At 39.2% G+C, this 26,039-nt stretch overlaps 1 protein-coding gene and 1 long non-coding RNA gene across 2 annotated transcripts; both read right to left on the bottom strand.

Moving 5' to 3' along the window:
- Positions 1-3,973: 3,973 nt before the first annotated feature.
- On the bottom strand, positions 3,974-5,890 carry LOC135115769 (uncharacterized). Its single transcript, XR_010276050.1, has 3 exons — positions 5,717-5,890; positions 4,454-4,521; positions 3,974-4,300 (listed from the first exon to the last, which is right to left on the bottom strand). It is a non-coding gene; the product is annotated as an uncharacterized LOC135115769 (long non-coding RNA).
- Positions 5,891-8,499: 2,609 nt separating this feature from the next.
- Positions 8,500-25,452, bottom strand: LOC135115794 (uncharacterized). Its single transcript, XM_064032808.1, has 5 exons — positions 25,423-25,452; positions 19,357-20,084; positions 18,970-19,191; positions 18,612-18,792; positions 8,500-8,730 (listed from the first exon to the last, which is right to left on the bottom strand). Exons 1-5 carry the CDS (start codon positions 25,450-25,452, stop codon positions 8,500-8,502), a joined length of 1,392 nt encoding a protein of 463 aa, XP_063888878.1.
- Between the last annotated feature and the right edge of the window lie 587 nt (positions 25,453-26,039).

Below are 26,039 nucleotides of genomic sequence, written 5' to 3'. Positions count from 1 at the left end.
GACACCAATGATGGAAGGTCGTCCCACAACGCGGGTTGTGGCGGGAAGGAAAGCCATGGCGGCGGTGTCAGTGTCAGCATCGGAATATAGTTTACAGTGCCCAGCCCGGGTGCATTCACGGCGACAGAGATGGAAGAGGACGAGGATGTCACATCATCAAACTGGTGGAGCAAAACAAGAAGTTACAAGAAAGAATCGCAAAGTTAGAGTAGCGTCAAGGAGGACAGCTGGCGTGAGCAGCAGACAACGGAACCGCAAGGGTGAGACCTGAGGAAGGAATAACTTCGCTTATTGGTATGCTGAATGACTTTCTTGTCAAAAAAGCGGTGTTGTTGGGTGATGAGAATCAAGGAAGTGCGAGTATGGCGTATATGGGTATCACTTTGAGAACGGAAACAGTAGTAGGAAACAGCAGTAGGAACGAATGCAATGGTGATCACATGTACATCCTGGAATGTAAACAGTTTGAATTCTTGATTGACTGATCTCCATTGCTGTATACATCACAATAATAGTGATGTGGTTGCGTCACAGGAGGCTCTGGATCGAGATGTTGTCCTTGTGTTTCTTCGTAATCACCAACATTTTGTTCTTCCTGCTGGTGAGGGTGTGCGGGATATGGCGATTTATGTAAAACAAAGTATACCTGTTAAGTAGGTATTGCCGCCTGGGAAGCATGAAGGCATTGAGTCTATAGCAGCTCATCTTGCTGCAGGTGTCATTACTTATATTAATGTGTCTCTGCATCAAAATTCACTGAAGTTAAACAACTTACCCGATCCAGTGTTTCATGACGCTTCAGTTGTTGGTGAATACCCGGCATAGTGCACTGGGTTCCATTGGCAGCAGGATCTGGAATGGCAGTATTATGCACCAGTTCCGTGATTACCAAAATGTCGTGAGATTGCTTGGAAGTAACTCACTAACACATCTGCAGGGAGGATGAGTTGATTATGCGTGTCTTTTTAACACTAAAGGTCTCGAGGACACGTGCAAGTAAGTTGGAAAAAAAAAATGTGGTTTTATTGTTTTTTTTCATTCTTTTAAAGGGTTCTATTTATTTTTGTTTATTTCCACATTTATATGTAAATAAGTTTAAGTAAGTAAAAGTAATCTAAAGTGAAATAGATCTGATTTTTTTTTTTTATGTAGGAGGGGCACCAACCAAGAGCAACAAAAATATATATATAAAACAAAAAAAGTGTCCACTGAGGTGCCGGTCGTCAAAATTAAAGGATAAGTGTCTTGAAACCTCCCTCTTGAAAGAGTTCTAATCATAGGAAGGAGGAAATAGAGGAGCAGGAAGGGAGCTCCAGAGTTTACCAGAGAAAGGGATGAATGATTGAGAATACTGTAGCAAGGCCGCGGGAGGACGGGAGACATGCAATTAGCAAGATCAGAAGAGCATTTGCCATGAAAATAACGGTAAAAAGATAGCAAGAGATCTAACACTCCAGCGATGAGAGAGGCTGAAAACAGTCATTTAGAGGAGAGGAGATGATAAGAAGAAAAGCTTTTGATGTCACACTGTCTAAAATAGCGGTATGAATGGAACCCCCTTCCATACTCCATGCATGAACGGATAAGTCCCCTGGACAGAGTTAGCTAAAGATGGGATGTGAAATTTCGAATTTAAATTATAAGTAAAGGACAGACCAAGGTTGTTCAGTGTAGAAGAGGAGGACAGCTGAGTGTCACTGAAGAAGAGGGGATAGTCATCTAGAAGGTTGTGCCGAGTTGATAGATGGAGGAACTGAGTTTTTGAAGCATTAAACAATACTAAGTTTGCTCTGCCCCAATCAGAAAATTTAGAGAGATCAGAAGTCAGGCGTTATGTGGCTTCCCTGTGAGAACTTTTTACTTCCTGAAAGGTTGGACGTCAAGGAAAAGACGTGGAAAAGTGCAGGGTGGTATCATCAGCGTAGGAGTGGATAGAACAAGTGGTAGGAAAAGTTTGGTTTAAGAGATTATTTATGAATAGTAGTGAATAATGAATATTGGGTGAAAGAACAGAACCCGGAGAACACCACTCTTAATAGATTTAGAAGAACAATGACCGTCTACCACAGCAACAACAGAACAGTCAGAAAGGAAACTTGATATGAAGTTACAGAGAGAAGCATAGAAGCCATAGGAAGGTAGTTTGGAAATTAAAGCTTTGTGCCAGACTCTTTTTAAAGCTTTTGATATGTCTAAGCCAACTGGAAAATTTCATCAAACTTCCTAAAAGAGGGAAAACCAGAAGAGCACCAGTAGGGCGCTATGATCTTTACCCATGCTGGTGATCAAATAGAAGGTTTTTGAAGTGATATATGGTTAAGAATCTTCCTGTTGAGGATAGATTCAAAACTTTAGAGAGGCAGGTACACACAAAACCAAAGTTAGTCGTGCTGACTAACTTTTCTTAGTAAAACCCATGGGGTCTAGAACGAGTGGCAGCATTAGTCACAGTGACTAACATAATGTTAGTCAATTTGTGACTAACTGAGCACTCAACCTGAGTATGGTCTTACTCAAATATATCTGACTAATGCCTTCGTACTGTTCACTGCTTCTACTAACCACATTAGTAAAGTGGATCATAGGTGTTAGTCAATTAAATGACTAATTAGTGAGTCTTTCTTAGGCAGATGATGTATTATTAGTACCTTTGATACTAGCAGCTAGCTACTGCTGTCTGAAGGTTAGGGAAAGAAATAGATAATAAATTCAATATATTCATATACAATTAAATGTTCCCTCCATTTCATTGCATTAAAAAAAATAAATAAATAAATAAAAAAAAACACTAATTTTTATCATCTATAGTATAATATGCTTTTCACTTGAACATTTAACAGAAAGCTCCCCTCAAAACTGTAATGATATATAAAACATGTAAAAAATAAACTCCATTAGTAATACTTCATCCTAGTATGAGAAAAAAAAAAAACACAAAAACAACCTGTTTTGACAAGCCATTAAGTAAATAATACACATTTGTGAGTATTAATCACTAAAACTTGCAATGTGGAAAAGAAAGTAAGCATCTCTTAAGATATGAATATTAAACCTTCCTCCCATTCATAAACTAAAGGAAAAAATATGTAAGTAAAGTTAACATAAATTAAATGTAAGGAGTTACAGACTCTGTAAAGAATAATTAATTAGTCCACTGCTAATCATTATATCACACTACTTTTAAGAAACTTAGGGAAACAACCAGTGCAAAAATAGACATTTAACCTTATTTGTACAAGCTTTTAACCCAGATCATATCCATATGTCACTATTAATCCTTTAAAGCCACACAAAAAAAGAAAATGAGTATTTCTATGGGATATACTAACTAAACAAATCTACAGAAATGCTCAGAACAGTAACAAAAGAAGCTTCACGTATCAGTTGCAATAACAGAGAAATAAAATAAAAAAAGGTAAAAAATGCATAAAAAAAAAAAATATATGCATCATATGGTACATGAAGAATACTACCCAATTTGGAGAGAGAGAGAGAGAGAGAGAGAGAGAGAGAGAGAGAGAGAGAGAGAGAGAGAGAGAGAGAGAGAGTCTACTCACCATTCATTATATATATATATATATATATATATATATATATATATATATATATATATATATATATATATATATATATATAAATATATATATATAAGAACAATTCAGTAAGATTTCATGAATACTGGATGGGGGGAAGGGGAAGTACAAATATTTCCTTTTCCTTTTAGAAAACTTATTAACATAATGTTATGTATTTCACTAATTAATCTTTAACTAGTAATTGACTAGTGTGTGTGTGTGTGTGTGTGTGTGTGTGTGTGTATGTGTGTGTGTGTGTGTGTGTGTGTGAGAGAGAGAGAGAGAGAGAGAGAGAGAGAGAGAGAGAGAGAGAGAGAGAGAGAGAGAGAGAGAGAGAGAGAGAGAGAGAGAGAGAGAGAGGCATTACGAGTATGTGTGGAGTTTAATATATCTGGAAGCAGATTTATGCATTTTTGTAGCTCAATTCTGTCTTTACTTCATTGAGTTTTACAAGTAGAGATCTTGTTTTTGAAGTGTTACCTTTGTCATACTTGATACCTAAGAGATGGGATGTTGTGAAATGGAGGAAATGTTCACAATTTTTTGGGTGTTCAATATTAAACACATAAAGCCCTGCTACCAATGAGACTATAGCCATAGAAATACATGTTGGTTCAGCTACAGGTGCACCATCAAATAATACACAAAATCTGTCTGACATGTATGTCCCCAACATGTTGAATGGACACACTAGACTGCCCTGTTCTTAGTTCTTCTTCTGGTACCTTAAGGAAGAAATAATATTGTAAACATTAATAACATTTTGACATTAAAATAAAATTTATATGTAGATGTATATATATATCTTAAGGCGATAATATATTCAGAAATTTCAATATATACACACCACTCTAAAATCAAAGGTACTGAAATTTAACCTTAGTAAAAATGGAGTCTTTCCTTTCTCCAAGCAGGTGAAGTAACCCCAATATAACTAAGCAAGCATCTGGTGCAAATAAATAAATATATAAATAAATTTGATAATAAGTAAATCAAATAAACAAAAGAAAATTAACTGTGAAAGGAAAAAGTGAAGATATGGTCACATCCAATAGGACAGTCCACTAATTTGAGTACCAATCTTTTAAAAGCCTCCTGTAATTATTGTTTTATCACATAAGAATTAACAAAAGTAAAGCTTCTCCTAATTATATGAATGACAAGCATTTTGACTGAATGCTCAGAACGACCAGTATACTAATGATTTTTGTCCTTTGTGTCACAGCAGCAAATCTTTTTGTACGAGTATGCGGTTATGTTTTTTACTTGAGACGCTATTTTGGTAATATCATAATGCAGTAATGCTTCGTGTAGCAAGTCCTCTTAAGAATATGATGAGTACTGATCAAAAAAAAAAAAAAAAAAAAAAAAAAACCCCAGCCGAACCTACATGCCCCGACATAACGCATTGATGTTCCGAACTCCCGATTCTTCTCATCATATCCACCAAAACAGTGTGAGAAGTCCTGAACTTCATCACAACCATGGAAGAAACCTTTATCAGACTGTTTGCACTTGCGCCAGCGCTGGCAAAGGTGACTCCAAGAATTTTATCTCCACGCGAATTAGTGACCTGTCTTATTGGACTGCAAGGGAAGAGGATGCAGCTAACAATTCTAAAAAGATTGATAATATTTACATTTTAAATTTCAAATTGGACAGCCTATTGGGTTTATTTACACTAGAAATAATGTCTTTCCTTACGAGAGAGAGAGAGAGAGAGAGAGAGAGAGAGAGAGAGAGAGAGAGAGAGAGAGAGAGAGAGAGAGATGCTTTACACCTATTAAAATCTTTAACATCACTTATGCTGCAAACAATTATTTAGCCATAGCACTCAGCCAAAAATTTGATAGAAGAGCAGGACTTTAACAATTAAATGAGTACCTTTATAGAAATTGGTGCAAACATTACAGGTAGATAGGTCATGCTTCATACAATGTTTGGTTTTTGCATGCAGCATAGTTTCATGAATACTATGCTTATAAAAGTCATAGTTTCATGAATACTATGCTTATAAAAGTCATAGTTTCATGAATACTATGCTTATAAAAGTGAAAGATGCATTGCTAATGATGAAAAGATACATATATTAAATTGCTACCAGCTACTGAAATGAACAAGTTGAACTAGACATTACTCACATTGACTTTCATCATGGTCATAGAGTTCAAGTAAGGTTTCCATATACAGAGGAACTGCTTTTCTTTTTTTGAGAATGGCAATTATTGGCAGCCTATATTTCTCCAGCCCTTTCAAAACTGCTACTCTTGGGTCTGGTTCATCCGCATGTGGTTCTAATCTCAGGAACTCCTTGATTATCTGTAAAGATATAAGCATCAAATAATTATAAGTGGAGGTTACAGAGATGAGCATCTGTAATAACTGTACTTAGTTATGAGTGCTCAACTCCCGTCACTGAGGCCTTTGAGCCTGAGAGGGAGAATGGAAGTACCGGTAGTTAAATATCAGTTACCTACTATAAAATATAAATAGTTATATACATTATAGCCCTACAAATAAAGTTGACAATTAGTAACAATATGTAGCAAAATCCATAAAGTGTACATATATACACTCTTACACCATCAAAAGTCTGAATCCACGGGTACAAGTTCAGGATTTCTGCTACAAGAATGTTCCCATTGATTATTTTTTTGCGTCTCTCAGAGAGTGTCAACTGCATGAGGCGTTCAGCCTCAGGAAAATCGTTAAAGTAAAATTAGTTTTCATAAGTTGACTGTCCCGCCAGCCTCCCTCTCTCCCTCATATATATATATATATATATATATATATATATATATATATATATATATATATATATATATATATATATATATATATATATATATATTTTTTTTTTTATTTTTTTTATGTAGGAAGGATACTGGCCAAGGGCAACAAAAATCTAATAAAAAAAAATGCCCACTGAAATGCCAGTCCCTTAAAAGGGTCAAAGCAGTGGTCAGAAATTGGTGGATAAGTGTCTTGAAACCTTCCTCTTGAAGGAATTCAAGTCATAGGAAGGTGGAAATACAGAAGCAGGCAAGGAGTTCCAGAGTTTACCAGAGAAAGGGATGAATGATTGAGAATACTGGTTAACTCTTGCGTTAGAGAGGTGGACAGAATAGGGGTGAGAGAAAGAAGAAAGTCTTGTGCAGCGAGGCCGCGGAAGGAGGGGAGGCATGCAGTTAGCAAGATCAGAAGAGCAGTTGGCATGAAAATAGCGGTAGAAGACAGCTAGATATGCAACATTGCGGTGGTGAGAGAGGGGCTGAAGACAGTCAGTTAGAGGAGAAGAGTTGATGAGACGAAAAGCTTTTGATTCCACCCTGTCTAGAAGAGCGTATGAGTGGAACCCCCCCCCCAGACATGTGAAGCATACTCCATACATGGACGGATAAGGCCCTTGTACAGAGTTAGCAGCTGGGGGGGATGAGAGAAACTGGCGGAGACGTCTCAGAACACCTAACTTCATATATATATATATATATATATATATATATATATATATATATATATATATATATATATATAGACCTTATTTATCAATATGCTGTAGAACTTAATTTCGATACGAAAATTTTTTTTTTTTTTTTTTTTTTTTTTTTATGCCAATCCTGTGTTCAAGGTAATTTCTGAGTTACAGACGATGTACATGCATTCTATGAGGACTGAGTGAAGCGAATAGCGGTGGTTGTTGCAGGAAACGAGAAAAGAGGACACTTGTGAGAAGATAATACACAGGATGAACAGATGTCCAGCCTGGAGCAAATCGTGGAGAAGAGCTCATCAGGAGCGGATGAAGTCAGGAAAGTAGAATTGCACTACAAGAAGTGTTTTGCAAAAGCACGTAGCGTTGCTAGGTGTGAAGCGAGGCAGTGGAACTGGAAAGGCCTCTCAGGAACACTGGCTGCAATGCGAAGCACTAAGGCAATTAGGAATGAGGCCAACAAGGTGCGAGGAGAGCAACGAGATATCAGGGTGGTGGGGGACCCACAGCAGGCAGTTGATGATTTGTCGTGCTTCTACGTTGCTTGATCTTGCTGCGTCCCTAATCTATAAGACTGGCTTTTGTGGGTTAAAGGGAACGCTTTAAGTTCTTATATTTTTTACTTGGTTTGTATTATTTACGTATATTTACACTCAGACGATCGTATACGACTTCTGACAACAGCGAAAAACTACGAAAGTTGTTTCATCTCTCTCTTCAAATAAATTCCATTAAATATCTCGAACATTTCACATAACACTTCCGTTTCAAATCACTTCACATATTTAATATTCAATAATAAATCACATCCTACACAAATCTCGCAACTAATATTCAATGAGGAACACATCTTACACCTACCCAATCCCACTCTGTCAATATATAACACTGACAGCATTACAACTGTTTAGCTCATCTTTCTAGTAATGTTACAAGTGGCTTACTCATCTTGAGCCTCTCTGGTCTGACAGTTCTGTTTAACTTGTCTCTGCTTCTGTCTATTTTCGTCTCCTACATCTCATAATATACACGTGATCTTAGAACGACCTGTCCTTGTTGTCCACGTCATCTATTTCCGGTGACCTCTGCTTCCCTCGTATACTAATTCAGTGATAGCCACCTGGGTATCGCTTCTTGTAATCTGGTGCTAATATCCGTTTCTATTAGTCTTGTGATGACTAACCGCATCTTGTTCTCCTTGGTGGTCACGTCTAGTCTCTCATCTCTCAGGGTAGTGATAGCTTCTTGGTACATGCTTTCGTGTTCATCATCTTCCCTCATTCGTTCTTTCTACTTCTTATTTCCTTCTTAATTTCTTAATTTCTTCATTCATGTTTTATTTTTTTTTCTTCTTACGTGTCTAATTTCTTTTTGTTTCTTAGGTTGCAACATGACCTCCTCTTTATGATCGCGCGTCCTCGCGCGACTGGTTACTCATCCGTGGAGGTGGTACAGGGTGTGGGTCTGGAAGGCCCGCTCCATGCTGCCGGAGCCGGGGGAGCCATAGGTACAGTCCTCACCCACGCCCACGAACACCAGGGTGACCCTAACAATCAACACTGTCAACAGGTAGTCGTGCCAGTCCGGGTCCCAGGAAGCTGATGCTTTCAGCAGGAACTGCAGGTTATCTTTACATTGTGTAGAGACAAAGGTATCCATCCATAACTGCTAGGAAGGCATATATTAGCATAATTTATAACTTGCGAGTTTAAAAATAGAGCTTTTTGTGGAGAAAACAAAATATAACATTCAATATCTTGACTAGTGAGAGGAGAGATCAACAATCAATCATATTTTTCACATCAGTTCCGAGTACTCTCAATATGACTAGAAGAGTGATGCAGTCAGAAAACACTTATATTTATAAGGAAATAATGGAAGGGAGGTCATCCTACGGACATCAAAAGGTGTCGGCGGGAATCACTTTAAAAGTTGTAAGTAGCAGCCCAAGTTTGTAATGCAGTCGCTCATATCAGCTTTGGGTACACTCATCTATCTCTACTCTCTTAGATGAATAAACATTACATTCTGCTCTCAAATGTGTAAAGAGAACAACAATACTTATTTCAAAACGTACTTTCTTCATGGTTTTTATTCACATCATAAAATCATTATGAACTGCTGCAATGGAATTAATAGCGAACTGGACAACATCAGAGTCTCCCATATAAGTAATGACTTCCCATTATGCGTAGACAAATATTCTTATTCATATTCTTTCAATCACTTTAAGTATTCCTTTTCCTTCCTCGCTTTATGAATATACAACACTAAGGCAGTTATGCGTGAAATTATCCGAGTCTGCGTTGCGTGCAATGTTTTTTTTTTTTCTTTTCTTCAAATGAGTAATATTCTTTTCTATCTCTGACAATATAGATCATATTATATGTTTCAAAAGCCGTTGTGTTACAATGCGGTTCTTAGTTCTTTGTTGCAAGGAATTTACACTCTATTTAACTTGAAATGAAATTGGTCTATACTTGACCAAGACTATCTATGCCATGATATTTCTGGCTTTTTATCATGGGTTCATATCTTCAGATACAAAGCCCAAAATTTTCCCTCATCATCCTCTTGGATTCAGGTGAAATAAGTACAACAAAGCTAATCCTAGGAAGCACCAGTTATATTATCTCAGTAAATTACAGGCCCAATAGTAAACATATAACTGTTAATGAATTCACAAACATTATCAATAATTTACTAGTTCCTGAAACTTAAGAATAACAAAACACTTCTCACTGGGGATTTTAACATTAATTTACTTGAACATTCCACTCATCTCCCTAACAACTTATTCCTCAATACAATGCAAACTCTAAGTTACTTTCCTCATATATCTCGACCAACAAGATTTCCTAACAGCCCTGACCTTGGTCAACCATCATTACTAGACCATATCTGGACTTATTTCACACCTCCATCATTATCAAGTATTTTTCATTATTGTATGACTGATCATCTTCCTATATTTATAAATATTGTTCAACAGTCTGTGCTAAATACCAAACATAAGATTGTCTTTAAGAAACTTTAACACAAATAACCAAAGTTTATTTACTAGTGAACTACAAAGGGTAAATTTTAATGAAATACTTAATCTAGTAGACACAAATGATAATTTTAACGAATTCTTTAATACTGTTTATGAACTTTATAACAAATGCTTTCCAGTAAAAAACAAATAAGTGACAGAAAAAAAAAACACTCCAAAACGCATAGCTAACTACCGGAATATTTAATTTAATTAAATATAAATGTAGACTTTTTAAGATGTATAAACTTGGTCAAACTTGGTTACACATGATATTCAAATAGTATAGGAACAATCTAACTCAAGTTATATATGCTGTCAAATCCAACCATTATCGTTAAATATTTAGTAATTTCAGAAACAACACAAAGAAAATCTGGCAAACAATCAATGAAATAAGACGCAATACACAAAATAAAAACACAATTATATGGAGGAGGCAGTAGACACCTCCCGAAACGATAATTACTCCCAGTGAGGTCTAAAGCACTGTTCAGGGAGTGCTGTGAACTTATCATTAAACCCAGCTGTGACCTCACTGAACGTTTCCCTTTGTGTCTCACAACACAAGAGGACAGTCAAAGTCTGCCCTCTAAAGACAACTCTCTTCCTCCACACAAAACTACAAGCAAATTTCAAAATTATCATGGCCACTCCTACACCAGCCTTGGAGTCCCCATCTGGGGAGGGTACCATAAATGTCCACAGGTCGGACTGCCTTTCTGTCGACGACCCTAAGTGTCTTGACAACCCCCTCAACTTTTTCTTCATTAACTTTTGCAACATTCACGGTCTAAGATCTAATTTTCAATCTGTACAACACCACCTCTCCTCTTCTAAACCTCATCTTCTTTTCCTCACTGAAACTCAGGTGTCTGAGGCAACTGACAGTAACCCCTTTTTCTGTTCCCTCCTACTTTTTCTATCCTCATTTTCAATCCAAAGCTGGATGTTGCGTTTATGTGCGCAATGACTTAACCTGCTCTTGAATCTTCCGAGTTTTCCACCATCTGGCTACGGTGATAGTGTCTGGCATGGAGGCGTACATTCCTCACTCTTTTTCTCGACCTAAACCTTCTAAACCTTTGTTTAACACAGCTTTTTCTCGTGCTATGCAAGATACAAAGGTGGCCCACAAAAGGTACTTAAGCCTTCCATCACCAGAATCTCATGCACTTTATATTTCTGCTCGGAACCATGCCAAGTCTGTTCTCCAACTAGCCAAAAACTCCTTCATTAACAGGAAGTCAAGATCTAACTCCTCTCGTGACTTCTGGCATCTAGCCAAAAATATCTCCAATAACTTTGCTTCTTCTTCATTCCCTCCTTTATTTCAACCAGATGGCACCACTGCTATCATATCCATTTCTAAAGCTGAACTCTTCCCCAAAACCTTTGCTAAAAACTCTACCTTGAACAATTTTGGGCTTGTTCCTCCCTCTCCTCCATCCTCTGACTCAGTCTGACTGACTGACTCATGCCACCTATTAAAATTCTTCGCAATGATGTTTCCCATGCCCTTGCTAGCCTAAACCCTCGGAAGGCTTATGGACCTGATAGGGTCCCTCCTGTTGTTCTCCAAAACTATGCCTCCGTGCTTGCACCTTGCCTAGTCAAACTCTCAGCTCTGTCTGTCAACATCTACCTTTCCTTCTTGCTGGAAGTTTGCCTACATTCAACCTGTTCCTAAAAAGGGTGACAGTTCTAATCCCTTAAACTACCGTTCTATTGCTTTAATTTCCTGCCTATGCAAAATTTTTGAATCTATCCTCAACAGGAAGATTCTTAAACATCTATCACTTCACAACCTTCTATCTGATCGCCAGTATGGGTTCCGTGAAGGCCGCTCTACTCGTGGTCTTCTGGCTTTCCTTACTGAGTCTTGGTCATCTTCTTTTAGAGATTTTGGTGAAACTTTTGCTGTTGCCTTGGACATATCAAAAGCTTTTGATAGAGTCTGGCACAAAGCTTTGATTTCCAAACTACCCTCCTACGGCTTATATCCTTCTGTCTGTAACTTTATCTCAAGTTTCCTTCCAGACCGTTCTATTGTTGCTGTGGTAGACGGTCACTGTTCTTCTCTTAAATTTATTAACAGTGGTGTTCCTTAGAGTTCTGTCCTGTCACCCACTCTCTTATTATTCATTAATGATCTTCTAAGCCAAACTTATTGTCCTATGCACTCCTAAGCTGATGTTACCACCCTGCACTTTTCCACATCTTTTCATAAACGTCTAACCCTTCAGGAGGTAAACATTTTACGCTGGGAAGCCAGAGAACGCTTGACTTCTGATCTTTCTAAAATTTCTGATTGGAGCAGAGCAAACTTGGTATTGTTCAATGCCTCAAAAACTCAATTCCTCCATGTATCAACTCGACACAACCTTCCAGACAACTATTCCCTCTTCTTCAGTGACACTCAACTGTCCCCCTCTTCTACACTGAACATCCTCGGTCTGTCCTTTACTTATAATCTGAACTGGAAACTTCACATCTCATCTCTAACTAAAAGAGCTTCTATGAAGTTAGGCATTCTGAGACGTCTCCTCCAGTTTTCTCACTCCCCCAGGTGCTGACTCTGTACAGGGGCCTTATCCGTCCATGTATGGAGTATGCTTCACATGTATGGGGGGGTTCCACTCATACTGCTCTTCTAAACATGGTGGAATCAAAAGCTTTTCGTCTCATCAACTCCTCTCCTCTAACTGACTTTCTTCAGCCTCTCTCTCATCGCCGCAATGTTGCATCTCTAGCTGTCTTCTACCTGCTATTTTCATGCTAACTCCTGTTCTGATCTTGCTAACTGCATGCCTCCCCTCCTCCCGCGGCCTTGCTGCACAAGACTTTCTTCTTTCTCTCACCACTATTCTGTCCACCTCTCTAACGCAAGAGTTTACCAGTATTCTCAATCATTCATCCCTTTCTCTGGTAAACTCTGGAACTCCCTGCCTGCTTCTGTATTTCCACCTTACTATGACTTGAATTCCTTCAAGAAGGAGGTTTCAAGACACTTATTCACCAATTTTTGACTACTGCTTTGACCCTTTTATGGGACTGGTATTTCAGTGGGCTTTTTTTTATTGTTTTTTTTTTTTTGCCCTTGGCCAGCATCCTTCCTACATAAAAAAAAAAGACATTGCAGTATAATGATTTCATATCCAGCAGCTCATCTGACATCTCTGAAGCTTTTAGTAATTACTTCTCTAATATTGCCCCGGAACTAGACAGTAATTTCCCACAATCTAATACAAACTCAATTGATTATATAAGAGACAATTACCCACACTCGATGGTATTTCCTATCATTACACCGTGTGAAGTCAATGCAGTAATAAAGTCATTAAACAATAAAAAATTATGGTATACAGGACATAACTGCTCCTATTATCAAAAGAAACTCTAACATATTATCAGTCCCTCTGTCCATACTATTCAATCAATCTATTGCAAATGGAACTTTTCCAGGTATTTAAAAAACTGACAAAATTACTCCCATACACAAATCTGGACCTGCCAATGATCCAAAAAAATACTGACAAATTTCTCAAATTACATCATTTTCATAGATATTCAAAACCCTTATGAAAAAAAACATTTAATGCGTTATCTGGAAAGCAAAAACATTATAAATCTCTCCCAATGTGGTTTTAGGCAAAACAATAACACTTTTAAAGCACTAAATAAATTTTCTAATGATTTTTTTTTTATGCCATAGTTAACAAATTATCAGTTCTATCAATCTTCATTGACTTCGCTAAATCATTCGACACTGTAAACCATAAAATTCTTTGGAACAAAATGCACCAATATGGAATTCGTGGACAAATTCTTTTATGTTTCAAAGAGTACTTAGCAAACAGAAAACAATATGGTATTTTTGATAATGAAAAGTCTTCCATAACAACATCCACACTTGGTGTTCCGCAAGGTAGTGTCTTGGGTCCCTTATCGTTTCTAATATACATTAATGACATTTCAATTTTATTCACTTTTTTTTTTCTGAATCTAGAACAATATTATTTGCAGATGACATGACAATGTACTTGTTAGGCCCAACCTCAGATCAACTTATACATAATGCTAATGATGAAAAAAAAAAAAAAAACATATATGTTGTCTAAGCAACAGACTCACTATCAATGTAAAAGCTTACTTCATGCTATTTAGAGTAAAACAAACTTTAAACATTCCCCAATTATGTATAGATGACAAAATTATTTTAAGAACTGATAAAATAAAATTTCTTGGTGTTAATGATGATGATTCATTAACTTTTAGGCATCACTTAATAACCTCACTTTAAAAGTATAAAGACACGTCGCTCTACTTTATCAAGCAAAAGAATACATGCCATAAGAAGTACTTAAGACCATTTATTTTGCCCTCATATATCCACTATTAACTTAATGCAATCCAATATGGCGCACAACTTATCCAACTTATTTAATTTCTCTTAAATTATAACTCAAGGAAATAGTAAGAATGATAACCAATAGTAATTTCTTAGAACATACAAATCCTCTCTTCAAAGAAACAAAAAATGCTAAAACTAGATGACATTACTGAATTTTCTATCGCTATTTGCGTGTATTCAAATAAGAATAAAATACAGAATCTTCCATCTCATGACCATAGCACCCGCAATCGTGATAACCTCATCGACTTAAAACAATTTCAGCACTCAGTTTCTTATCTAGGGCCTCGTGCATGGAACTCTGTACCTCTCCAAATTCAGGATGCACTCTCTATCACCACATTTAAAAGAAAATAAAAAAAAAATCTGATCTTAGCTACCTACTAATTTGAAATATTATATTACTTCATTCTAAAGCAACAGTGTACCCAGACTCTTGTTATCATATATAATATGCTGCCTTCTATTGAAATCATCATTATGCTACTGTTATTGTATCTACTATACATATTCTAGAATATTTGATATTCCTATATTTTATTTATTATATATGTATTATTTATTATAAATATTTATTATATATGGATTATCTATTATCATTATTATTTATTATATCTATTTATTATAACTGCATATTTATTTATTATATTTGTTTTGTAACCATTTATTAATGCAATTATCTTCATAAATCATATTAACTAACGTTGAAAATGAACTGTACAACATGTTATATCCTTGTTGTCATCTGCCATATTACCCATTATTACTCATAATTTTGCCTGAAAAGCTCTGCTTTAAAAAGGCCAACTACAATGACATTAATCCTCACTATGCTATGTGTGTATGTATATTCCTCCCAATCGTAACTGTTAGTTATTAATAAATGTTCAAATGTTCAGTCCTTGTATATCAGGGAAGTAATCATCCTAAGGCAAAGCTAACAATCTGATAAGAGAACACCATAAGGTACGTACATTCGTTTAGACCTTAAGTCTTCCTCATGATTAATCATCACATCTTGCTCACAACTAGGTGAATATAACGCTTTGAAATATATTCATTTTGTCGTCTGACTAATCATTTTCTTACCATGATCATCTTCAGTGAATTATTTTTTGTATCGCTATCCGCAATGTTCTTCAGCAATTTAGTTTCCCTTGTTTCACCTTAAAGGTCTTTTGTTACTCTCATTTCTCTGTGTAGTGGTGTTAGTTCTTTAGATATCTGTATTTGATCTGTAAGCAATGTTTCATACCCTTTGTGCTAGCATACTTTATCTCCACTCTCACAAGTTTTCCGGAAACACGTTTTTCAGCTTAATAATCATATATCTTACCAAACACATATCGAAAGATTATCAACAATTATATATTTAATTAATTTTTCTTTGTGGCATGCAATCAACTTTTCTTATTGCATTTTCAACCGATTCTTCTATGTGGCTTCGATGTTCTATTTTCTTTGTGGTCTCAATGTTTTTTTTTTTTCGGCTTTAATATTTTATTTTAGTGGCTTTGTTTTTTGTTTTTTTTCATTGTGGCTTTAATATTTTTTCTTAGTGGCTTTGATTTTTTGTGGCTAATATTTTCTTTTCTTTGTGGTTACAATATATATTTTATTTTTTCTTTGTAGTTTACATTACATTTTTTCTTTGTTCTTTCTAGTTACAATACATTTTTTTTGTTCTTTGTGGTTACAATATATTTTTCTCTGTTCTATGTGGTTAGAATACATTTTTTCTTTGTTCTTTGCGGTTACAATACATTTTTTTTCTTTGTTCTTTGCGGTTACAATATATTTTTTTTCTTTGTTTTTTTTGTGGTTACAGTACATTTTTCTCTGTTCTTTGTGGTTACAGTATATTTTTTTCTTTGTTCTTTGTGGGTCCAATTCTGTATAATTACAAATCCTTGTGTATGTATACGCTCAAGCTTTTCCACATTTGGGTACTTGTCGACACAAAGCATCTGGGGTGTCGTCCCCCATCCTTCTGAATCTACTAATCCTCAAACATGATTGGCAAATATATCCTTCCCCTTTTCTCCTTTCCTCTCTGAACAAAAATTAACACCTAGATGGAGTAACTTGTTCACTGTCGTGCCCCTAGGCCAGCAGGGAATGTACGCTAGGTACAAGCTGGGCGTATATTAGGGTAATTTATAATAATATGATGCGTCAGTTTCTTAGAACTATATAATGCACAGTTGTATTTCTCAACATTCAACATCTAACTCAACTTGTGCATACTCACCATTGAGTTAATCACTTCAGTAAAACGCATATGCATTTTTTACGCAATTCATATTTGATTATCATAATTATCCTTTCAGTATTTTATATCCTTTTTCCTCACCTCTTAACCTTCTGAACTTTAGTTCTATATATCGATTATATATCGATTATTCTTAATAGCAATTTCAATATATCTTCATCGATATGTCTTACACAATTCTCTACGCATAATAATTTCATTTGTTCCAAAATATTATTTGGTTAACTGCATATATAGATTTTTTTACTTTTTTTTCTCAATATACACCTCATCTCCATCATATACTTTTTTTCTTCAACCAATCATTTATATATTTGTTTTTGTACCTCACTTCAATAATTCCCAGTTCACTCATTTCACCATGTTTTCATGCATTGATCAATATTTCACTATGCACACAATTACCAGTATACTCCCTTCACTACTTCATGCATGCATCAATTCATATGTCAGCCTACTCGTAATTATCAATATATTCATTTTAATATTTCTTCATGCATCACTCTATATTTTAACATGCAATGCTCATAATTATCAATACATCTTTACGCATCACTATATATTTCAATATACTCACAATTTTCGATATTCTTATTTCACCATTTCTTCATGCACCAAACCATATTTCAATACACTCATATTTATCAAGATACTCATTTCATTATTGCTTTATGCATCAATCTATATTCTCAATATACTCATTTTCACTATATCTTTATACATCAATTTTTATTCTCAATATACTCATTTCACTATATCTTTATACATCAGTCATAATAGGAGGCAATAGGCATCTTGCCGAAACGATAATTACTCCCAGTGAGGTCTAACGCACTGGATCAGGGAGCGCTTTGAACTTATCATTAAACCCAGCTGTGACCTCACTGAACGTTTCCCTTTGTGTCTCACAACACGAGGGGGCAGTCACAGCCTGTCTTCTAAAGACAACTCTTCCTCCACACAAAATTACAAGCACCTAATAACACATACACACCCTTCACTGAAAAACTCAAAATTATAATGGTGACTCCTACACCAGCTTCGGAGTCCCCATCTAGGTTGGGACCACAAATGCCCCCAAGTCGGACTGCTCTTCTGATGATGATCCTAACTGTCTTAACATCCCCCTCAACTTTTTCTTCATTAACTTCTGCAACATTCGCGATCTAAGATCTAATTTTCAATCTGAAGAACACAACCTCTCCTCTTCTAAACCTCATCTTCTTTTCCTCACTGAAACCTCTCGTCTTCAGCCTCTCTGTCATCGCCGGAATGTTGCATCTCTAGCTGTCTTCTACCGCTATTATCATGCTAACTGCTCTTTTGATCTTGCTAACTGCGTGGTTCCCTTCCTCCTGCGGCCTCGTTGCACAAGACTTTCTTCTTTCACTCGCCCCTATTCTGTCCACCTCTCTAATGCATGAGTTAACCAGTATTCTTAATCATTCATCCCTTTTTTTTTTTTATTTAAACATAGGTACATTATCACCCGAAGACGCACTGCCGTGTGCAACCTATTTTAGGGGTGGGACACAACACACAAATATAAATATAAAGATATATACATATATATATACATTCTTTATGGACTTATGTTAATATTGTTAGCAGGGGGGTTGGGAACGAGCCCCTCCAGTGGTGTGCTGCTAACTTCACGTCCTGGGTATCCATCCCCCTGATATGAGGGACGGAGGACGCGAAGACGTTCCACAGTCTGGAGACTCGCCCCCAGAAGGTGCGCTGGTCGAGGGAACGCTGGAGAGGGAACGCGGCATTTCCACTGAGTCACCACTGGATAACACCGTTCTCGTGTCCCGCGAGGTGACTCTGGTGGAGAGCCGTAGTCCCGCCAGATGTGGCACACCCTGCACCTGTGCCTTCTGGAACACCACAAGAGCCGCCACGTCCTTGCGGTGTTCTAGCGTGTTGACGGGAGCCTCAGGGTGGGCTGGGGCACCTGCTGCTTCCACCAGTCGCAGCGCCCGTCGCTGGATGCCGTCGAGCTTGCTGATGTGTGTGGCAGCACAGGACATCCAGGAGAGGGCGGCATACTCTAAATAAGGCCGTATCTGGGCCTTGTAGAGCAAGAGCCTCCCTCTCCTGTCGAGCAAGTTGGCCACCCTCCTTAAGGAGGAGACTCGGTGTGAGGCCTTAAGGGCAATGTGTTTGACGTGGCGGTCAAACCGCAGCCCTCGATCCACCTCCACCCCTAGAATCTTGACGGACTCGTGGAGTTTGAGAGGAAGGCCACCAAAGCTTAGCCCTCCCTCCACTGCTAGCTCGGCAGCGGGGGATCGAGAAACTACCATTACCTGGGTCTTCTCCGGAGCAAAGGTCACCTGCCAGCGTGCCCCCCACTCCTGTATCACCCCAAGCTGCTGATTGATCTCTTCAGCAGCACGCACACTTTCGTGTCGATGATAGGTACAGGAGAGAGTGCAATCGTCAGCATAAGCTGAGACCGCCGGCAGCTGTCGGAGAAGATCGTCCACGTAGATGTTCCACAGGACTGGCCCCAGCACCGAGCCCTGTGGCACTGACGCTCTCACCGGGAGGGACTCGGACGCCTACCCATTGACAACGACCTGGAGGGTCCTTCCTTGGAGGTAGTCGCCAAGGAGCTGAAGGAGGTCACCCTGGATCCCCTTTGCCCTCAGCTTTTCCAGAAGGCCCCCATGCCAGACCCTGTCGAAGGCTCCTGCTATATCCAGGGCCACCACAACAGAGTCGAGGCCGCCGTCAAGGGCGTCCTGCCAGTCCCCGGTGAGGAGCATGAGGAGATCGAAGGTGGACCGCCCAGGGCTGAACCCAAACTGTTGGTCCGAGAGGAGGTAATTGTCCTGGAGGTGGCGACACACCACATCTGCCACCATTCTCTCGAACACTTTCCCCACCACAGAGAGCAGGGAGATGGGTCGATAATTTTTGGGGTCAGATCTGGAGCTCCTCTTCTGTACGGGAACTACCCGGACCTCTTTCCACACTAAGGGCCAGGTATTTTCCCATAAGCAGGCAGAGAAGACTGTGGTGAGGGGTACAGCCAGCTCGCGGGCACATTGTTTCAGAACGTGCGGGCTGATGTTGTCGGGACCGGTAGCTTTTTGTACATCGAGCCCCTGCAGCAGACGCTCGACAAGCCCCTGCATCATCTCCTCCTTCGTTACAGTCTCTCTGCACTGCTGCTCCAGAAGAGGCGGTGACCTTTCAGGGTCGTCCACCTCCATCTTTCCGGCGAAAAGGGTGGCCAGCAGCTGGGCTTTGTCCTTGCTGCTGGTGGCCACCAGCAGCAAGGACAAGGTCTGGCCAGCACAAGGTCTGGCCTTGTGAGAGGAGGGACATTGTCTTGACGGTTGAGGCCCTGTCTGCTATTAATAAGGGACCACCAAGTCTTGTTGCCCACTCCAGGGACTCCTAGCTGGCGCCGCATGTTCTTCTCCCACCTATCCCATAGCCGGCAAAGACGGCAAATAAATTAATAGGGTTCATTGGAATAGCCTCTGAATTTAAATCAGAAAAGATTATACTTGCCTTATATAACTCAGTGGTGCGCCCTTATCTAGAATACTGTGTGCAGTTCTGGTCACCATATTACAAAAAAGGCATTGAAAAACTAGAAAAGATACAGCGTAGAATCACTAAGCTGATTCCAAGATTGCGTAATAAGCCGTATTAGGAACGACTGGAAGAATTAAACCTATTTAGTTTATCAAAGAGAAGGATAAGAGTAGACCTAACTGAAGTGTTCAAAATTTTTATAGGATATAGTATCCTTGATGTAAATAAATATTTCACCATTGATCATTCTAACCTAACAAGAAATAAGGGTTTAAAGATTATACCCAAACGTTTTAAATCCCTCGAGCCCAAGCATTTTTCTTTAATCGCACATTAAATATATGGAACAAACTTCCTACATAAGCCGTAAACAGCAATGTCATTGAATCACTCAGAAATAAAATAGACATATTTAAAAGCAAAATCCTCAACAAGCTCTCTTTTTGTTCAAATAATAACAAAATTCACTAATAAACTTTTATTTTACAGACACCAATTTTTATTATAAATTATGTTAATTTACAGATAGGCATATAGAGTTTACCGTAGGATGAATAGTAGAACTTCCTTTCATCCTTTTCTTTGAAAATTCCTTGTCAGTTTTTTTTCATACTACATGGTACTTTTCCAAACTATTTTCATGCCAGCTCAAGCTGGATGGAGTGGTGGGTGGGGTCGAGCCTTTTGTTGTGCTGTCCTTTCTCTCTTCCCTGTAGCTAATTAGAAGTAGTTACCAAACTGCCTTGAAAGGACCAAAGGTCTGTTGCTGTTTGGCCTCCTCCTCCTCCTCCTCCTCCTCCTCCTAAAAGAGAAGATGGAGCTTGATGATTTTTGTATTTTAATTAATAGTTTTAGTCGCTTTGCTCTCTCTCTCTCTCTCTCTCTCTCTCTCTCTCTCTCTCTCTCTCTCTCTCTCTCTCTCTCTCTCTCTCTCTCTCTCTCTCGAAATTCTAAGAGCGCGAGATAATGCCTTGTATTTTCATTTCCTTACATTATGTGTCCTTCCCAGCCGCTTACTTCATAGTCAACAGTTTAATCATTTCCCTTATAAATGTGTTATGCAAATTCACGTGTAATTATTATTATTTTTTTTTTTCGTGCACATTAATGCAAATTTGTTTTTAATGTTCCAAGGTCTCTCTCTCTCTCTCTCTCTCTCTCTCTCTCTCTCTCTCTCTCTCTCTCTCTCTCTCTCTCTCTCTCTCTCTCTCTCTCTCTCTCTCTCTCTCTCTCTCTCTCTCTCTCTCTCTCTCTTTCTCTCTCTCTCTCTCTCTCTCTCTCTCTCTCTCTCTCTCTGTGTGTGTGTGTGTGTGTGTGTGTGTGTGTGTGTGTGTGTGTGTGTGTGTGTGTGTGTGTGTGTGTGTGTGTGTGTGTGTGTGTGTTTTTTTATGTAGGAAGGATACTGGCCAAGGGCAACAAAAATCTAATAAAAAAAAATGCCCACTGAAATGCCAGTCCCATAAAAGGGTCCAAGCAGTGGTCAAAAATTGGTAGATAAGTGTCTTGAAACCTCCCTCTTGAAGGAATTCAAGTCATAGGAAGGTGGAAATACAGAAGAAGGCAGGGAGTTCCAGAGTTTACCAGAGAAAGGGATGAATGATTGAGAATACTGGTTAACTCTTGCGTTAGAGAGGTGGACAGAATAGGGGTAAGAGAAAGAAGAAAGTCTTGTGCAGCGAGGCCGCGGAAGGAGGGGAGGCATGCAGTTAGCAAGATCAGAAGAGCAGTTGGCATGAAAATAGCGGTAGAAGACAGCTAGATATGCAACATTGCGGCGGTGAGAGAGGGGCTGAAGACAGTCAGTTAGAGGAGAGGAGTTGATGAGACGAAAAGCTTTTGATTCCACCCTGTCTAGAAGAGCAGTATGAGTGGAATCCCCCCAGACATGTGAAGCATACTCCATACATGGACGGATAAGGCCCTTGTACAGAGTTAGCAGCTGGGGGGGTGAGAAAAACTGGCGGAGACGTCTCAGAACACCTAACTTCATAGAAGCTGTTTTAGCTAGAGATGAGATGTGAAGTTTCCAGTTCAGATTATAAGTAAAGGACAGACCGAGGATGTTCAGTGTAGAAGAGGGGGACAATTGAGTGTCATTGAAGAAGAGAGGATAGTTGTCTGGAAGATTGTGTCAAGTTGATAGATGGAGGAATTGAGTTTTTGAGGCATTGAACAATACCAAGTTTGCTCTGCCCCAATCAGAAATTTTAGAAAGATCAGAAGTCAGGCGTTCTGTGGCTTCCCTGCGTGATATGTTTACCTCCTGAAGGGTTGGACGTTTATGAAAAGACGTGGAAAAGTGCAGGGTGGTATCATCAGAATAGGAGTGGATAGGACAAGAAGTTTGGTTTAGAAGATCATTAATGAATAATAAGAAGAGAGTGGGTGACAGGAAAGAACCCTGAGGAACACCACTGTTAATAGATTTAGGAGAAGAACAGTGACCGTCTACCACATCAGCAATAGAACGGTCAGAAAGGAAACTTGAGATGAAGTTACAGAGAGAAGGATAGAAACCGTAGGAGGGTAGTTTTGAAATCAAAGCTTTGTGCCAGACTCTATCAAAGGCTTTTGATATGTCCAAGGCAACAGGAAAAGTTTCACCAAGTCTCTAAAAGAGGATGACCAAGACTCAGTAAGGAAAGCCAGAAGATCACCAGTAGAGCGGCCTTGACGGAACCCATACTGGCGATCAGATAGAAGGTTGTGAAGTGATAGATGTTTAAGAATCTTCCTGTTGAGGATAGATTCAAAAACTTTAGATAAGCAGGAAATTAAAGCAATAGGACGGTAATTTGAGGGATTAGAGCGGTCACCCTTTTTAGGAACAGGTTGAATGTAGGCAAACTTCCAGCAAGAAGGAAAGGTAGATGTTGACAGACAGAGCTGAAAGAGTTTGACTAGGCAAGGTGCAAGCACGGAGGCACAGTTTCGAAGAACAATAGGAGGGACCCCATCAGGTCCATAAGCCTTCCGAGGGTTTAGACCAGCGAGGGCATGGAAAACATCATTACGAAGAATTTTAATACGTGGCATGAAATAGTCAGAGGGTGGAGGAGAGGGAGGAACAAGCCCAGAATCGTCCAAGGTAGAGTTTTTAGCAAAGGTTTGAGCAAAGAGTTCAGCTTTAGAAATAGATGTGATAGCAGTGGTGCCATCTGGTTGAAGTAGAGGAGGGAAAGAAGAAGAAGTAAAGTTATTGGAGATATTTTTGGCTAGATGCCAGAAATCACGAGGGGAGTTAGATCTTGAAAGGTTTTGACATTTTCTGTTAATGAAGGAGTTTTTGGTTAGTTGGAGAACAGACTTGGCATGGTTCCGGGCAGAAATATAAAGTGCATGAGATTCTGGCGATGGAAGGCTTAAGTACCTTTTGTGGGCCACCTCTCTATCATGTATAGCACGAGAACAAGCTGTGTTAAACCAAGGTTTAGAAGGTTTAGGACGAGAAAAAGAGTGAGGAATGTACGCCTCCATGCCAGACACTATCACCTCTGTTATGCGCTCAGCATACAAAGACGGGTCTCTGACACGGAAGCAGTAGTCATTCCAAGGAAAATCAGCAAAATACCTCCTCAGGTCCCCCCAACTAGCAGAGGCAAAACGCCAGAGGCACCTTCGCTTAGGGGGATCCTGAGGAGGGATTGGAGTGATAGGACAAGATAAAGATATGAGAGCCCAACGGAGAAGAAAGGGTGACAGCATAAGCAGAAGGATTAGAGGTCAGGAAAAGGTCAAGGATGTTTGGCGTATCTCCAAGACGGTCAGGAATACGAGTAGGGTGTTGCACCAATTGCTCTAGGTCATGGAGGATAGCAAAGTTGTAGGCTAGTTCACCAGGATGGTCAGTGAAGGGAGAGGAAAGCCAAAGCTGGTGGTGAACATTGAAGTCTCCAAGAATGGAGATCTCTGCAAAAGGGAAGAGGGTCAGAATGTGCTCCACTTTTAAAGTTAAGTAGTCAAAGAATTTCTTATAGTCAGAGGAGTTAGGAGAGAGGTATACAGCACAGATAAATTTAGTATGAGAATGACTCTGTAGTCGTAGCCAGATGGTGGAAAACTCGGAAGATTCAAGAGCGTGTGTGTGTGTGTGTGTGTGTGTGTGTGTGTGTGTGTGTGTGTGTATGGGCATTAAAAACAGATTTTGTGTTTTTCTTCTCTTTCTCCTTCTCCTCTTCCTTCTCCTCCTCCTAAAAATATCTCTCCACCTTTTCTTTCTACAACACGTTTCTTAAAATTCCTCCTTTCCCTCTCCTCTTTCCTGCTAATCCTACCCTCTCCTCTCTCCGCGATTAATTAATGAATTTCTCCGCCCCTCCCAATGCCCAACTCTCTCACAGCCTTCCTTCTCTCCTCTCCTCGTCTTCTCCACCTGCCCCTACCTCAAACATTTGCTTTTTGCAGTTCTCCTCTCCCAGCTCATTAATCTTCCCCTCCTCCACTTTACCTGTCCTTTACCTTCCCTTCATCACCTACCCTCTCTCTCCGCCACGTCCTCTCCCCTCTCTCCATTACGTCCTCTCTCTCCTCTCCCCACTACGTACTCTCCTTTTCGTCTTTTCAAAAACAATAATCTTTCTCTCCTGTCATTGTATTTACAACACATAACATATATTTTTTTTAAGTAATGAATATTTTTTTTATTATTAATGTTGTTTTCATGAATAAATCGAGGTAAATATAAGTATGATGTCATCATCCTCTGAAGGCATTAACAAGCACACGAAACCAGACAGCATCATGCAAGGTATTTGTTTCCAAGTCAAAATGAAAATCCATTCCCAATACAACGCTCAAAGCGCTGAAGGGCTCCAGAACTTTGGGGTACAATGAACACCAAGACATTTGAAGTTATTCACATTGATGTTTCATGTACGAGTATACTATGTTCATCCATTATGTATGTCATACATCCGAAGTAATGTTAAAATTATATGTAGCATTAATCAAACCGCACCTGTTCTGTGATGCACAGTGTTGCATGAGTGACAGAGATGTGTTAGTGCAGAGTAGAATGACTAAAAAGATACAAGGGATGCGTAATGTCCCTCACGGGAGGAGATTAAGGCTTTAATATCTAACAGGCTTAAGTTTGATGGGAGTAGAAGGCATGTGGAGTGGGCGTGGTGGAAGGGTGGCTGTAGCTATTTGGGGATAGAAAGGAGGATGAATGGAATGATAAGGAAAAGTAAAGTAGGAGTAACGTGTACAATAGTAATAATTATGAAAGATAGCGGGTGGTTCTCCTTGCTTCATTTGATAAGCAAGGCGGTGACGCGGTGTGGTGTGAGGGAAGGGGATGTGGTAGGGGGTAAGGGGTGGGGTAGGGGATAAGGGGTGTGGTGGGAGGTGAGGGGTGTGGTGGGGGATGAGGGATGTGGTGGGAGGTGAGGGATGCGGTGGCAGGTGAGGGTGTGATGAGGAGTGTGGTGAGAGGTGAGGGGTTTGGTGAGAAGTGAGAAGTGTGGCAGGAGGTGAGGGTTGTGGTGGTTGGTGAGAGGCGTGGTGGTAGGTGAGGGGTGTGTTGGAAGGTGAGGGGTAAGACCAGTCTGGGACTGACAAATTTTAAAATGCAGATTTCTTTTTTTCGGTCTGCTTGGAGAACTATTCATAAAGAGGCGGATAGAAAGTCCACGACGGAGGCAGGTGGCTGTGATTGACCCTCGCCTCCTCTTGAGCTGAAAGAAAGGAAAAAATTT

This window comes from Scylla paramamosain, chromosome 29, assembly GCF_035594125.1.
Source record: "Scylla paramamosain isolate STU-SP2022 chromosome 29, ASM3559412v1, whole genome shotgun sequence".
Classification (NCBI taxonomy): Eukaryota; Metazoa; Arthropoda; class Malacostraca; order Decapoda; family Portunidae; genus Scylla; species Scylla paramamosain.
Note: the sequence above shows the minus strand (reverse complement) of the source record. Positions and strands in the feature narration are given on the sequence as shown.